The following is a 16,671-nucleotide window of genomic DNA, read 5'->3' as shown; positions in this document are numbered from 1 at the left end:
AATACTTGGTAAGGTTTGTGTGTTTGCAGCACAACAAACGATTATGCAGGTATGACTCAGTAGCAGCGGTAACCACTGTTATTAAGACCAAAGACAAACAGACGCGCACTTCGAGGAGTGCCTTTAACAAAGTTAAAGATTATATGAATTGCATAACTTCCCAGTAGAGAGTATGACAAAGTTCATCTCATCATGACCTACAAAATAAAGGTGATGCTGTTTTTAAAATGTGTAGCTGGGTGGAGCAGCTGTTCCAGTCAATGAGCTGCTTGTTTCAGGATCAAGGCAGACAGATTTAGGTTTCTTTTTTAAGCTCAACGTGAGTCGGCATCTAAAAACTGCAGCTGAAGTAATACCCAGTGCACCTGGTTTCCTTTTACTGAGGATACAGCTCAGCTTTATTTTACTAGAGGGAAAAATCTATGGAAGAAGATTAGTGCCACTAAAAAAAAAAAAAAAACAGCCTGACTTTAATCTCAGAATTCTGACTTTTTTTTTTAAATCAGAAATTTAAAAATGTTTAATCTGAAAACTCAAATCTACCAAACAAATTTGGGACAGGCTTTCAGTGTGGGCAAAGTGAACAGCTAAAAATATTATAACAGGAGGAAACATTTAAGTGATTATTTTTATATACTAGCAACATAACTGACATACACCTAAGAATATTTGAGTTTTTATTTATGTTACGCCCCCAAGGTCTAGGGGTCCAGGGGCGGTAACATAAAATGTGTCCAGAGTGGAATGTAAAATGATTTATTGCAAAAGAAAGTTTCACAAAACAATATAATTTAGCCCCAATTTATGCAAAACAAGAGGGATTAACAAACTCAAGAATGTCAGGTGCAAATTAAAGTTACGAAATGTCCACACAAGTCAATTCAGCGTAAACTCAAAGTAACCCAAAAGGGGAAGAGAAAAAAAAAAAAAAAAAAAAAAACACACACACAAAGGGAGTACCAAGCCTCCCAAACAAGCTTTTAGCTTGACAAAACAATCTGAAGCAGTCAAGCTACTCAGCAGAACAAACGGGCACAAAATGGTTCAGAACTGCCACAGCAGCTGTCCAGCCCCGACAGGCATCCACCTCCAGTTTGAAAGGTCGGGTCAGATCAGGTGCAGCCAGTACTGGTGTGTGGCAAAGAAGATGCCGCTCAGGTTTGGGATAATCATTTATGGCCACAGTGTTACCATTGACAGGAGCAAGAGAAGGACTAGAAGATATGGGATCATTTTTTCCTTGACTACCAGCATTATTAAGCTCATCCACTTTTAGTGGAGTTCTCACTGCAACTCGAGCACAAACACCATTAAGTTTGGGTGCAGGTCGGGTTGGTACGATTGCTTACTTTTATTCCAATCTGAGCTTCCTGCAAATGATGAAAACCATCGACGCTTCAAGACACCTAGTTTCTTTTTATTGGCTTGTTCAGCACTTACCACGTTCTGGTCACATCTTTGCAAGGTTTCATCAGCTGGAACAGAGGACAAATGTCTAGCTATAGGGGCAGATGCTTTCTCCAAGAGTGGACCAGGCTCCTCCTGCTCCACCAAATCTGGAAGCAACGGAATGCAGTTACTTTCGGTTTGCATAGCACCCCCACTAGAAAATGGAGACAACACAGAATCAGAAATGGAAACAGAGTCTGAAGAGTCTGGGGTTGTCTGATTTAAAGGACTGTCTAAAACCCCCAGACTTGGAAGTACTAAACCTCCAGCAATGTCGTTCCCCATTAGCATAGCCACCCCATCTATGGGTAACTCTGGGCATACAGCAATAGGAAAACACCCTGTGGCAAGTTTTGATTTTATATAAACTCTGTGAACTGGTCTTGGAGCATAGCCCATCTCTAACCCCCTGAGAACAGAATTGTAACAACACACACAAACTTCTTCACAAAGCCTCTTCCAACTAGCTGGCCCACTGGATGGACTCAGGAGCCTTTTATATGGTACAGGTGGGCCTCATCAATGTCTGATTGGCTTGACAATCCTCTGCTGGTCCAATGGTGTAGCTGCTTTCCTGCAGCCTTCAGGCAGCCAATCAGGGAGATGTGCTTTCACAGCTGAACCTGCATGACAAACAGGGAGCCTGCACAGCCTCAAGAGGCCAGGGGCCGTAACACTTGGATTTTGATAGATTGACACAGATTTAGAAATTTGAGATAAATGTCAGAATTGTTAGATTTAAGTTGGAATTTTGAAAAAGATAAAAATTCTGAGAAAAAAGTGAGAATTCTCAGTGTAAAGGCAGAATTCTGGAAAAAAAATCTGAGAAATTAGAAATGTACAAAAAAGCTGAGAAAAAAGTTGGAATTTTGAGAAAAACGGAATAAAAAAAGAATCAGATTAAAGCCATAGTTCTGAGAAAAAGTCAGAATTATGAAAATAAAATCAGAATACGATTTGAATATTTTTTTTTTTTTTGGCCCTAATCCTCTTCCGTACTTTGCTAACGTGGAGTCCTTGAATTTACGCTGAACTCGGTCAAGGCCTTCACAGACTATCAGCAGATAATTTGGAGTCAGAAAGGAGAGTTCAAAGGTATGTGGTTTTACTGTGTCAACTGAGAAGAAGAGAAGAAAGCTTTATAGTAATTGGATACGAACGTGAAAGGGGCGTTTGGTCGAAGGTAAACTTTACACCTTAAATGCACAACAATGCCAGTTTAGACTTTGAGCAACTTGGTAAAACTGTATTGTGTAACATTAAATCATGCTTGGCTCCAACTGTATCGATGGCAGCTCTTCTTCTTCTTCTTCTTCTTCTTCTTCTTCTTCTTCTATTCAGTGTTTGTTAGCTTCTGTTAGCTTCTTGGCGCAGCTCCGTTCTCCTGCTACTGGTAGCTAAAATCACCTCACTTTGTATCCCTCTGAAAAATGAACCCATTCAAATAAAGAAATCTCTCCATAGTGCTACCACGACAGAGAGCGTTCATTTTATAGCGTTAACACCGGAGCTGTAAGTGGTCCGGTATGAAACGGGGGTGATGGAACAACACAGCACTTTTAAATTTCAATGATCAGAATGCAGAAATTGTTTCCGTTGTTTTAAAAGGTTTATGTCAGTCTGCCTTTTCCCCATCGATACGCTTCCCGACCGCCCTGCACCTTAGTGGGTTAAAAAAAAAAAAAAGACGCGCACATTGCGCAAAACTCTGAAACAGGAGAAGCGGGACATAAAACGGAGCGACGAACTAGATGTGAATTATGGCATAAAAACAGAGAAAAACCAACACATGATGTGAAACATGATGATTAGGCGGCGCAGCAGGTGATGAGTGAAGATTACTGATGGTCAATACATGATAAAATAAATCATATATAGCAACAGGAAAGAAACTAATGTGGACATAGCAATAAACCAAGAGAGGATAATACTAATCAAAGGAAACTAAATTAAATGAATGAAGAACAAAATGCAAGAATAAACTAAGAAACTAAAGTAAATACAGATGAATAAACTGGTATGGCAAGACATTTCAATCAATAATTAATACAGAGTATGGCAAGAATAAACAGACACTATTTCCAGATAAAAGGTAAAATAATATTGTTTTAGTGCCATGGGTTTGTTGAGACCACATCTAGTACTGAGAATAAATATATCTTACAGACCATAACAGTAAATAACTGATCACTTATTTATGTTTTAATTAGATTTGATATATTTATTTCTTCAATATTATTTTTCATGTCAGTGTTAATGTCATGAGGCTGACGACTCCATGACACTTTCAATTTGACTCATTAGGATTTGATTAAGAACCAGATTTGTTCTTTGTAATTTCTGTCCAGTAAAACTATTAATCTATAATCAATAGACAGGTTTATATAAAGATATAATTCATGTTTCTGTCTCATATTTCTATGGCATTAAAAGGAACTTTTGTTTTTCCACTGAAAGCTCTGGTTTGCACAATAAATGCCATGTGGGTGAAGTTTTATAGATGATGCTCTGATGTCCCATTCTCCTGAAGGCAGCACAGAGCTGCACCACCAGAAGAGAAGAGCTGTGATTTATGTAGTTACGGTTCTATCCATGTTTTAATGCTGCAGAGCTCAGTCGGTTTGCACATAGTTCAAAGTTTAAACTGGCATGTTGTTCATCTTTTATCTGGTCATTTTGTGGAAGATTTAACAACTAGAAAATGGCACAAAATAAGAATATTTTTCCACTGATTGGCTGCTGTTAGGCCTACTGATTTTAACTTGAATGTTCATTAAATTTTTCGTAGACGCCTGTGAAAATAATTTCTATTCCCATGGCTTTTATGTTCTCTGGGAAATTATTTTTGATGATAAATACAGAAACAAACATAAAAATCAAAACATCTACAATAGTGACAGTAATATTAATGATAAAATAATAGTCAGTGCAAAGTAGCCTGCAAATCCTTTGGTGGGGGGCAGTGAGGGACCTGGATAAGGGCTAGGGGGGCGCTGGCACAAAAGGGTTGAGAAACACTGGTTTAAATAAAGGAATAATTCCTGGCAGCTGAAAACATGATGGCTAATACCTTTTCCCCCCCAGACACACCCTTTCCACGTCAGGATTCTGTTCCCGTCTGGTGAAAAGAAAACAATACGTGAGGTTCACAAAGTCAGGCAGTGGCAGAAACACGTTTGAAACAGATGCAGGGATTTTCCAGCTGAGGTCAACATCTGCTGAGAGAACCGGGCCATCTTTCCCCTTCCTCTTTCCGTTAAAGATAATTTAAAAAAATATCTGCAGATGAGTTACAGCTTGCAGGACGAGAGAAAAGTCATTAAAAGGAAAAGAAAAACAGATTTTCTTGTTTTTATTTAAAAAATATTTTTAATGCACCATTAATAAAGGGTTCAACGCATTAATACAAGAGAAATATTGCAAATAATATTAAAATCATCAAATTAAGAGGAAAAAAAACAATAAAAAATAAATGAATGAAAGGTATGTACACGTTTCCTCATGGAGAGGAAAAGGAACAACATATTTACAGCTTGGAATCAGTTTGTTTCTACGAGAAACAAACATCTCTACAATATTTACATGTACTTCTTTTTTTTTTTCTGTTTAATCCTGTCGTAAATAAGTCTTGTTTCGTATGGAAAGGCTTTCATTGCAACAAGCATTATAGTACACAATTTTCAGGTTGCGAGGGAACACAGAAAAAAAAAAAAAAAAAAAGAGGGAGTCTGGTTAAAAGTTTCAACATCAAAGTTAAACTTTGGACGGTCCGGAGAAAAAAAACAAAAACTCAGGGTAAACATGGGAGAGCCCGACTGTCTGCAGTGCAACACAAACTCATCCAGCAGAAAAACAGCGACGTGCACGGCAAAAAACACGGCATGTCCGTCCGCCGCGTCAGGAGAGGACATTTTGGTGGGGGATGCTCGGCATGCGATAAACACTCAGATAAAATAAATACAAGTGAATTCTGGGGGAACAGGGGATTTTCTTTTAAAGATAACCTTATAAAGCAACTAAACATCTGAGTTATCAACGGAAACATGTTGAAATCCTTCAGTCGTTTTTCTTCCAACAGAGACTTTTTTTTGTTGAAATAAAACAGGAACACAAGAGAAACTGATATACGCGCTTTTAAAGGCAAGAAGAAGAAAATATGCAATGCCCAGGGTTCCTACACAGTTGTCATAACTTGCAGTGTAAATGCTACATTTCAAAAATCTGTAATTTGCCAAATATGGGTTGGAGTCTCACAATAAATGCAAACACGAAAAAAAAAAAAAATCAATAAATGTGTCTAATGTCTAAGATCTACTGAAATGGCCATTTTTAGTTATTTTTGAATGTACAAACATTCAAAAATCTAAACACTGATGGGTGAAAAATTAAAAATGAAGGCAAAATCGTTTAAATGTAGCATAAAATGTCTGGACAAATCTAACATTTCCATGTTAAATTGTCTTTTTCTGGAAAGTCGTCAAAGCAAATTCTGTGTAGGAACTCTGAAAGAAACGGTTGATTGTTTGTTTTTGTTCTTGGAGGGCCTGCAGGGAACATCCAAGCTCTAAATAACATTTCCAATTGCTTTATTCAAGCAAATATTCTTAGTGAGAATCTGCAAACCTTTCATACAGAAGAAATGCAGCAAATAACGAGCAGTTAAAAGCAGGTAAATCAGCGTGAAAGGAGAAAACTGTTCTGTTGTGCTGATCGTCAGTAGCAGCTTAAAAAGGAGAAATATTAACACTTTCAGGCGGCAGAAGGTTGTTGCAAATCAAAACCAAGAGGGATACGGAGACAACAGCTGAACACTGAGGGGAAAAATCATTTCATCATAAGAAACTTTCTGCAAACGCAACAAAATACTATTAATTACAGCAAAGGTTTTCTAAAGAGATGGAAACAAAACCACAAAACAAATATCGCACTCAGAAATCCTGCATGACTGAAAACCTACTGGAAAGAAGATGTTTTATTATTATTATTTTAAAAGTGCGCCCATGACAAGCGATTTTTAAAAACCCTGAATTTTTCTGGCATTCCTGTGCGTTTGTGTGGGGATGAGTATGGATGCTGGGGGGAAAAACATCTATAAAAAAAGAAAAATCCCATGATATGTATAAAAAATCTGATCTGACACAGACAGAAATGACCTGTGTTACTGTTTATCAAACGGACGCTGGCGTGGGAATAGAAAAAAAAAGGTTTTGGTGACTTGTTGAATACTGCCACTCCTCCGATGTTGGGAAACAGAAGGAGCATTAACGTCAATTGAGGTGAAAAGTGCAAATGTGTGCGACACAGTTTCCTACTTTCTGGGGCTCTGAACTCTGACAGAAAAGAAAGAAGAAGAAAAAAGGTAAAGGTTGGCTGCTGGCGAGAAGAAAAAAAACAAGAAGTGCTTTTTTCACTAGTTGAGCGTTCCGCGGCAGTTCTCCGTCCCACACAGGCAGGGGATTTTGTTCTCCTCCAGGGGGAATTTGTAGTCGTAGGTGATCTCCTCGTTGACGGCGATTGGCTGCTTGGAGTAGATCACAATCTTCTTCTGAGACTCTATGGTGATGACCTTAGCGTAGCAGTTTGGCTGAGGAAGGAAGATTTCAAAACGTTTAGGCCTTCAGAGTCACATAAAGGTAGTTACAAAGTCAGACTTTTATCGCCTGAAGAACATTTTAGGATGAAAGGACTAATGTAGCATACGTAAAATTATATTTAATCAACCAATCAATCAAGTTTGTAGAACAACGTCATAAAAAAAAATCATACAGTCACCAACAGTGAAACCAGTAACGGATTACCTAAAAATTATACTCAAGTAGAAGTAAAAAGTATTTGGTAACTCTTCAGATTTTCAATCATTTAATATTTAAAAATTACACCAAATATAAATTTAGGTGGAAATTTTGGTATTTTAAGGATCAAAATGACAATAATTCAACAAAATCAGGCAAAAGAACATTTTTCCACATCAGTTTAATTTCCCAATTAAAAAAACTAATAAATGTAACAAAAACTGCAGGGGTCTGTGTCTGGTGAATTTTTGGTTAAAATATTTTTGTTTTTCATTCAGTGGGTAGAAAATCCAGAAATTTACTCAAGAGTAAAAATACTTACTAATGAAGTTACACAAGCAAAAGTGAAAAGTACAATATAGTAAAAATACTCCTAACAGAACAGTTTTTCAAAAAAGTTACCCCAGTAAATGTAATTGAGTAAATGTAACTAGTTACTTCCCAACTCTGCCAGTAACAAACATCACATTTTGTCAACTGCCATAATCAAAATCATCAATACACATCAAATATACTGACCAATGTTTAATTTATTATGTTTCAAAAGCAGCTCTAAGCGGGTTGTTGATGCGTTTGTGCCGTTTTAATGTTTTCATGAGGTAAAGCTCTTTGAACTGCCTGAAAAGCGCCACACCCATAAAGCCGATAGATTTGGTGGAGACTCACAGTGCAGCAGTGGTTGATGAAACGCGCCAGGTTGCCACACTTGGTGGCGTCTATTATCGTGTCGTGGTCCACCCTGAACAGGTAGCTGCTCCCGATGCCCTGCTGAGCGTACCGCTTCTCCCGGTTGTCGGCCACCATCTGCATCAACGAGTCGGAAAATTAGATTTAGTTGGTGGCAAAACACAAAAAGGTGAACAAAACATCTTCACTACATTTTATAGCACATGTAATGTCATTTCAGAATGAGCTGGATGCATTTTTCCCATTTAAATTATTTTGGATTCCATTTTAGCCACATTTATTAACCCATAACGCATATAAGCTCGTCTTAAAACTCATCTATTTTACTTGGCTTTCAACTCCAGCAGGATCTAGTTTTAAATTGTATGTTTGTTTTTAACTGTAAGAGTTTTTTTTTTTATTGTTATGTTGTGTTTTAATGTACAGCACTTTGTATCAGCTGTGGTTGTTTTAAAGTGCTTTATAAATAAAGTTGGTATGCTATGGTAATTGTGCTGTGAATGGAAGAAAAAATAAAGCTAGAGGCCAACATTTCCTGTTATTCTGTTTCACATAAGAAACAAACTGCTGGTTTAACAGAACATTTGTTTTACAAGATGTTAAAACTGTTTCCCTTTCATTTTTATTCAAAGAACTCAAACTCGCAAAACTAAGAATCTTGTTTTTAACCAGAAAGTCAAAAGGGAGAAGTGTGAATATGTCCATAAAAATCAGGACTGCTGTTTGTTTCTATTTCTTCTGTGTGTCACAGAAATCTGCACTGAAGTAAGTAATGACTGGTGTTGCTTTCACCTTTCTGCAACTGCAACTGCAATAGCGCAACTACACAACCGAACTTCTTTGAAAAGCATTAGTAGAGCCTTGTGCAAACAGAAAGAATGCACCAAGTGGTTTCTGGACTGTAGGTCAACAACAAAGCACTTGTTTTTTTCCGCACAGAGAGGTAAAACCAGCTGACCAAATGTGTCGGAACTCAGCTTGGGTTGCCAGGCAACGAGCAGAATTCCACTGGGGTTGCTAGGTAACGGCACAGAGCCCGTGGAATGTGACTCAACAATCTGAAAGTTTTTGAAAAGGTTAATTTTCCAGACACCAAAACAACCTTAACTTATTGCCAAAAAATGCCTGGGTGGTTTTTTTAAATATTTGGTCAGTTTTTAGATCCAAGTGGAAATAAAAAAACAGGCAAAAAGTGAATTTTGCATAACAGGTCCCCGTTCTAACAAGCTGTGAAATAATCTGGGAAATGAATCCTTGATCTGTTGAAGCTTTGGAGTTTGAATTCTGTTTTACACTTATCTGACAAAAAATGAAATAAAATAAAGTCGTACCTGTCTGATGTTCTGACCGACGTACTCGATGACCATCTCGTCGGCGGCGATGGGCTCCATGGCAAACAGGCCCCATTCATGGATCCTGCTGCGCCCGAATCGCAGCTTCTTCTTTCTGAACTGTAAGGAGGACAATTAAATGAAAATAAATAAAAATACAAGCTTTTAATTTCTCTAAATGTTGTGATCATTCAATTGCTGCAAAAATACAAAATCTTAAGAGTTTTTGGTTCAGTTTCTAGTGCAAATTTCTTAGTAAACTTGAAATAAGACAAAACGAGTAACTTTCAGCAACATAAGGACCTTTTTAAAGTAAACAATTCCTTAATATTGATGAAAAATTACTTAATGAAAATCTGCCAGTGGACAAATACATTTTTAATTTATTATAAATTATAATATAGGAAAAGTGTTTTGTTCCAAACTAAACCAAAAATACTTGGTAAGATTTTGTGTTTTTGCAGTGCAGAACTCCACCCAAACATTTTTAACATAGTTTCAAAGTAGCTCTGCATGACTTGAATTTAAAACCACCAGAAACCAGATACGGCTTTGCTAGAGGAAGAAAGCATTTTGCTCTCGACATGGAATAACAAGCTACATGTCAAAAGTGTGTTGTGCATGGAAAACGAGGCCGGCTGTAACCCAACAAGAGGCTGGCTGTACCTTAAGCTGGTTCAGCTTAAGTAGGTCAGAGTCCATGACAGCTGTGGTTCCGATAACGGTGAGCAGGCGCCGCTGCTCTGAGCGCCTCTCTGACAGCACCCGATTGGCTCCCTGCCGGGAAACAAGACACAGAAAACCTTCAGACAGAGCATTCCTCAGTAAGATCGGATCCAGAGCTGCACCTTGACCTGCTTTTGCAATATTCAGGGTTTGTCTACATTACCTACAGTAAAACTCAAATATTTCCAAGGCTAATTTGCAAACTTTGGAGACATAACAATACTAATAAAGTCAAGACAACAGTTTCAGTTCATCATTTTATGAAATTCATTACTGTGAATAATTTCTTGTCAAAATTAGAGGTTTTGCAAATTTACACACACCTTTTATACTCGATTGGTCTGAGAACAAAGCAAATTTAACCAAGAAGTCCCCCAATTTCAATACTTTTAATATATAAAATATAAGTGTGAAACGATTAATCGTGATTAATTGATTGTTGAAATAATACTCAACTACTTTAATAATTGATTCACGTGTAAAGGAGCATACAGGCTCAAAAATAAAGCTATTTTTGGAAAAACAACAGTAATTAAGTCAAAACTGAAACTGCGTTTTACAGTTTACATTCCAGACAAGAGAAAGAAGAAAAATCTCAATCTTCTGTTGGTTAATTTGTTCTACTCAGAACTCCTGAAGTGGTTTTAGCTTCACCGGGTTGAACTTCTGTAAAAAACACATTTTGCAATCCAGTTACTGGAAATCTAAAACATAACCAACAGATTATTCCTACACAGTTTAAATGTCAAGCGGAAAAGGCTTTTCACATATATATCTTTAGATGCGTCCTCTGTTGCAATTGATCAACGCTCACTTAAACCGACAGCGCTGAAAAGACATTTTATTTCTTATTTAAAACATGAACTGAATTATGTATTAATTAACATTACTTAATGGATTTGTAATACTTTATAAAACAGTTTAAGTGGTTGAGAAATCTGCAGTGACATTTTTTTCAAACCCAATTAATCATCAGCATAACTGATTAATCGGCAGAATAACTGATTAATCGGCAGAATAATGGATTACTAAAATAATCTTGAGTTCCAGACATAATAAAATATAATGGATAATATTCATTGCCTTGAATAAATCTGTCTGCGTTGAGATAAACAACCTTTTGACTCGAACTAAACTCATAAATAATCACCTGACTTTCTGAAGGACTTTGTTTCTCCTAAACGTTTGTGACAACTTTATTACAAAACTGTGCAAACAGAATGTCAAGCACTTTCTACAGAAATCACACCGTGAAAGCACCTTATTGAAATTAACAAAGGTGTTATTGAACCCTGGATATTCCTTTGAGTGTGGGGGAATCACATACAGCCTGAGCGAAGACAGGAAATAACGTGCAATGGAGGAAAGGTTCCTTTTCATTTCCACAGCATAAACTAAACTAAAGGTTGAGATGCCTGGTTTAGTTTTTATACCACAACGATGCTGATAAAAACCGCAGAAAATATTTTTGGCAGACTACTATCCCTCGTTTTACACACAAATAATAAATCAATTGATTTTAATATAAAAACATGACACTAATCAATTTCTGGGACAATTTATGGTGCAGTAAAACCGATCTCTGGTGCACAATTATGACACCTCTGACATAAATTATATAAAACCAGATAAAACGTGACACGACTGCGTAGAGTCCTTGAAAACGGTTGTCTGGTTCAGCACATGGAAGCAGAACATATTGGATTTTTTGCGGGTGAAAAATATGGAATTGGGCTGTTTATACCACGGTGAAAAACCCAGATATAGGTTAGGTATTTGCTTCTTTTAATGCATTTATAATATTGTATGTATAAGTTTAAGTGGTTAAATCAGAATCTGCAGAATGTGCCAATTTATTTAACCGATTAATTGTCAGAATAATCGACTAATCGCCAGACTAATCGATTATTTGGGCTGCATTTGCCTGCTCTGCGAACTTAACCTGAGTTTTTGCACATTTATGTTTGTGCTGTGAAGTAATTCTGTATTGAAAACGACAAATGTAACCTTTTAAATCATAACATTTTAAAAAATAATCTGAGAAATTTCATGGTGACACATTGAACTTAAAAATCTAAGAGCAAGAAGCCGGGAGCATTTAAAAATAATAATAATAAAAACACAAAATATCAACCAGACTCTATAAACCTAGACATGCATATGAGGGGAAAACCCCTTTACGGAGGTATTTTCCCTCCAGTTCATCAAGACTGTTGCAGGTTTACATTTCAGTAACCTGAGCGGAAAGAGAGAGGAGGGACTGCCGGTAAATACACGTGCATCTATTACCAACAAAAGCAGGAATTTCAAAAAAGGGAAACACAACCTCAAGGTTTGACACAACAATGCCGTGCAGACTGCTGAGTAATTGTGGTCGCAAGAGAAACTATAAAACCAATTTAAATGCACACAAGAGACTGTGGCGTTGCATAACTTCACTGTACAGCCTCATAATTGCCCATAAAGTACAAAAGTTTTTCCGAACAAAACGAAATACTTCTCCTCTGGTCAGTGAGTCATTGTGGAAATTAGAGAGGATTTCCACACAAACATGACGAAGAACAGAACCGATCCAAACATTTTCCAGGATGGATATTTTCCTCAGTTTTGTGTTTGTAACGAAAAGCAGAAAAAGTCCCGCCTTGAATCAATGATTGAGCTTCAAATGGAAGAAGAAAAAGTGGATCATGTTTGGCTTGATATGTAGGAAAAATGACAACATGGATGTAAAAAAGATGATGGGAAAAAGCCTGAAAAGATGTTTATTGAAGAAAAGATAATAAAAACCATTTATAAATGGTCTTATGTTGGGAAATCCAACGAGTTAAGGATGATTTGAACTTTTATCATTACATAACAAACAAAAACATGAGCTTTCCTTCCAATTAAAACATCAAATATCTACATTCAGATGTTCTTTTTGCAAAAGAAAAGTAACTTCAGCAGAAAGGTTAAGAAAACATTTCATCACATTATCTGGAACAACTTTCAAAATCCAGAGGGAACCAAAAAACTAATTTTCATCCACATCCAACCTGAATAAGCAGGTTAGCATGCAGAGATAGTCAATTCAAAATGAGGCTCGTTTGAACCGTTAAATTAATTATTGTTTTGTTTTTTAGCTCAATAATTGTTAATTTCTTGTTTTGGACCAGGATGCACTAAAGCAACAATGCAGAAACAAGTCATGTTTCCTATTATGTTTTACGAGCAAAGCACTTCCATTTAATGAAAGAGGATCTTCTGTGGGTTTTTGTGAAAAATGTTTATGGTTTGGATGAAGGATGTGGCCAATATGCAAAAAAATCCAAAAAACTGAATCTTGTTTACTAGAATAACCAGAAATATTAACATGTTGATGTAAAAGAATACTGGAAATGTCTTTAAAACAAGAATTACTGCACAAGGGAGAAATCATAGCCATTTATTACACGGCTGAAGACGCCCAGATTTATTTTTAGCTTCATAATCAATCCTCTGTTGGTGTTGAAGAGGAAGTAGTAGCTTAAAATATTTTGTTTTAATGTGATCTAAAGAGGAAGCAATCGCAAGTTTGAAGGTGGAAACAAAGTCAGAAATGAGACAGGATGCATTGTGAAAGCGCTTTTTCAAAAGGTTTTAAGTGGAACTGAAACTATGAATTGTGATTAATCGTGATTATTGTGATTAATTGGATTATTATGATTAATTTGATCAAATTAATCATGATTAATTGTGATTAATCAATTGTGTAAATAATTGTAAACTAATTCAGCAATCGATTAATCATTTACTGAAGCATACAGACTCAAAAAGGTTATTTGCTAAAAGAAAAACACATTCAGGGCTGAAATTAAGCCAAACTGTACAGAATACATTTACATTTTGCATCTAAGATGAAATAGAAATAAAAAACTTTAAATAAGTTCTACCCAAAACTCAAGCCATAGTTTTAGCTTCACCTGGTTTAAACAAAACTCCCAAAAGCAATTTGTTTACATTACTGATGAAAACCTCTGCAGCCGAACCTCAGATGATTCGTCATTTATGAGAGAAACATCCATTTCTTCTCTTCTCGTAATTCAAGGAACGATAAGCGATTTAACAGACTTGGGTCGTTTTCTTTTCCAGCGCTTCTGGCAGTCACCATTTACGGTCTTTGCTATAAATATTTTGGGTCAAGCTGCACATATTCCTGCTTCTGAAAACTGTTTTTATACTGTGATTATGGAAGCAACAGAGCATTTAAATCGCTTTAAGAAATATTCAGCTTGGACCATTTCCTGTAAAATAACAGCATAATCAAATTTTTCTTCTAAATATAACCCAGCGTTTCTGCAGCAGAAATGTAATCAGTTCCATAAAAACCACAGAAAAATGTATTTTAGGCTTGTATCTTTAAACCGTGATCAAATGTTTGCCTTTAGCAGCCATGTTTTATTATTTATAGCAATCAAACGTCCTCAACTCGCATCAAACAAAGCAAATTAGCACTAAATTGACTTTGAAGCATCTTGAATGTTTACAGCTGAGTCAATTAAATCTGCGCCTTCACATTCAGACAGCCATCAATCTTCTATTCCTCTTGCCAGATCTGCTCCGGCTGTAATTTTCACCCTGGATCTTCAAGCCAGCTCTTGTTTTATGACTATTGCTAAATAATAACAACCTTTTGGATCCAATCCTGACCTGGAGATACTGAAACTTTTCTTTCTTTCTGGCGTTAATTCATTGTCAAGCTTGTCTAAACAAAAATTCTTCTGCAACTCTTCCCAGAAATGTAAATTTCAGAGCATGTTTTTATGTTGTGGTTTTGTAGTAGAGGGCTTTAATTTAAAAATTATTGGTATTATGTTAAAGAACTTGACAGAACAGGAAGAGTCTCAGCTCAAAATGATGCGTTTCTCTTGATTTTGAATTAATTTCTGGTTAATAATCAGATTCATTGTTTGCTTTTAGAGAATTTGTCTTTAAAAAAACCAGCCGGAAAACTAAAAGTTTTGGCAGGTGGGTGCTTTTTAAAATCTTAAATAAATCTTACTGGTACAGACTTTGCTTCTGCAGGAAAATTATTTGAGTTTAAGAAGAAACAAATGTTTCTTTTCAACGCTTTACTCATGTGTTGGGCAAAAGTTTTTACAATCAGCCACATCCAACTACTTCATGCAAAAACACACCAACCTAATTTAACAAGCAAAGCAAAGGGAACACCTTCTGTTAAACCAAATTACGTCAACAAAACTGTTGAATAAAATAAATCCAGACGTATTTTTCAGTTTTATCAGAGTAGTTGGGGATAAAAAGACTTTTCAACAGTTTCACTCATTCGCATCTACAGTTTACACTAGGCTGAAGCAATTAATCTGATTAATCACGATTAATCGATTATTCATTTAATCGTCAATTAACTTATTAACCAAATAATCGACAATGCAATTTGCTAAAAACAACAAATTCAGAGCAGAAATTGAGCCAAAACTGATTTAAAAATATATACGCTTTGCTCTAAAGATAAATCATGTCTTTTAGTATGTACTACAGATTAAGCTTCAAATTCTGCAAATAAAATCTGATATCAAGCATATTTTTCTATCAGTTATTAACCATTTGATCAAAAACAGTCAGCAGATCAGCCCTGCGCTTTGTTGATGTGAAGTCAACCAGAAAAGTATGAGTATTTCACGTATGGTGGTGTACTTTAAGCACAAAAAAACAAAAGGTTTTTCACATTTCAAAAAGTCATTTAATTGTTTATTTGGATCTTTAATGAGTTTCTAAAAGTGCACATAAAAGGCACAAGTGGTGAAATGGAGAAATCCAATTTCTTTATCCAATTAATAGTCTGAATAATTGATTAGTAAAATAATCAATAGTTGCAGTTCGACTTGACACCAAACTCAACTTATAAACAAGAAAAACCAACCTGAGCTGAAAAATCAAAAACATCCTGAGAATAAAAATCTAAACTTTTCAGTGCATATAAAATCGGTTCTTACGTGTAAATTTAAGAAAGTTTTTCAAAAAGATTTTTAAAAAATGCATAAAAAGTTAAGAGGTTTGTTGATGGGGGATAAAAACTCACCGAGGTGTCGACGTTTTCGACTTCCCGTATGACCTGCTCAGGCAGGTCCAGGTCCAGGTAGACGTCCTTCTCCTTGCGGCTGATGGCGTAGTATCCTTCGCTCCTGGCGCATCCCGTCACATGCTCCCGCAGCTGGCCGTCCGCGCTCTTCTTTTTACGCCGGGGGTTCGGCAAATTGGTTAGTGCAGGTCAGAGGTCAAGGGCAACAAGAAACAGGTCTACTTCGACAACCGATCTAATAGTTGGTACCTCCTGGCCAAAAGGGTCAAAGTTCAAAGTAACTGAGGGACACAAAAGATTTATTTATTTTTTAGCTAAGTTTGTAAATAAATCAAAATCCATAGAAAAGAAAAAAACCTTCAGCAAAAAATATATGTGAAAGATCAACTTGTTAGATTGAGAAAACCAGCAGGAAGAAGGAAATGCAGAAAATGGGAAATTAACTCGTTAATTCAAGAAAATAACTGGGAAAAAATAAATGCGTAAAACGAGAAATCAACTCGGTATCTTGAGAAAACGGACATTGCAGTCTTGTGATAACATAAATCTCTTGTTATAAAGAGAAATCAAAAGTGATTAAGACTCCTCTTGGCTTCCGTAGAAAAGCAGTAAAAACTTCCCTAAG

General features: G+C 36.3%; 1 protein-coding gene across 1 annotated transcript in view; it reads right to left on the bottom strand.

Annotated features, from left to right (window-relative positions):
• Positions 1-4,790: 4,790 nt before the first annotated feature.
• setd1a (SET domain containing 1A, histone lysine methyltransferase) overlaps positions 4,791-16,671 on the bottom strand; it is a 31,021-nt gene continuing 19,140 nt past the window's right edge. The window contains exons 16-20 of the mRNA XM_088007739.1: positions 16,047-16,228; positions 9,926-10,036; positions 9,260-9,379; positions 7,908-8,045; positions 4,791-7,033 (exon numbers count right to left, since the gene is read on the bottom strand). Of these exons, the coding sequence (XP_087863865.1) occupies positions 6,860-7,033; positions 7,908-8,045; positions 9,260-9,379; positions 9,926-10,036; positions 16,047-16,228 (725 nt within the window). The 3' untranslated portion in view covers positions 4,791-6,859. The remainder of the gene's footprint in view (positions 7,034-7,907; positions 8,046-9,259; positions 9,380-9,925; positions 10,037-16,046; positions 16,229-16,671) is intronic.

Source organism: Poecilia mexicana, unplaced genomic scaffold, assembly GCF_051168715.1.
Source record: "Poecilia mexicana isolate PSO_F unplaced genomic scaffold, ASM5116871v1 scaffold_8, whole genome shotgun sequence".
Classification (NCBI taxonomy): domain Eukaryota; kingdom Metazoa; phylum Chordata; class Actinopteri; order Cyprinodontiformes; family Poeciliidae; genus Poecilia; species Poecilia mexicana.
This window is presented reverse-complemented; position numbering and strand designations above follow the sequence as displayed.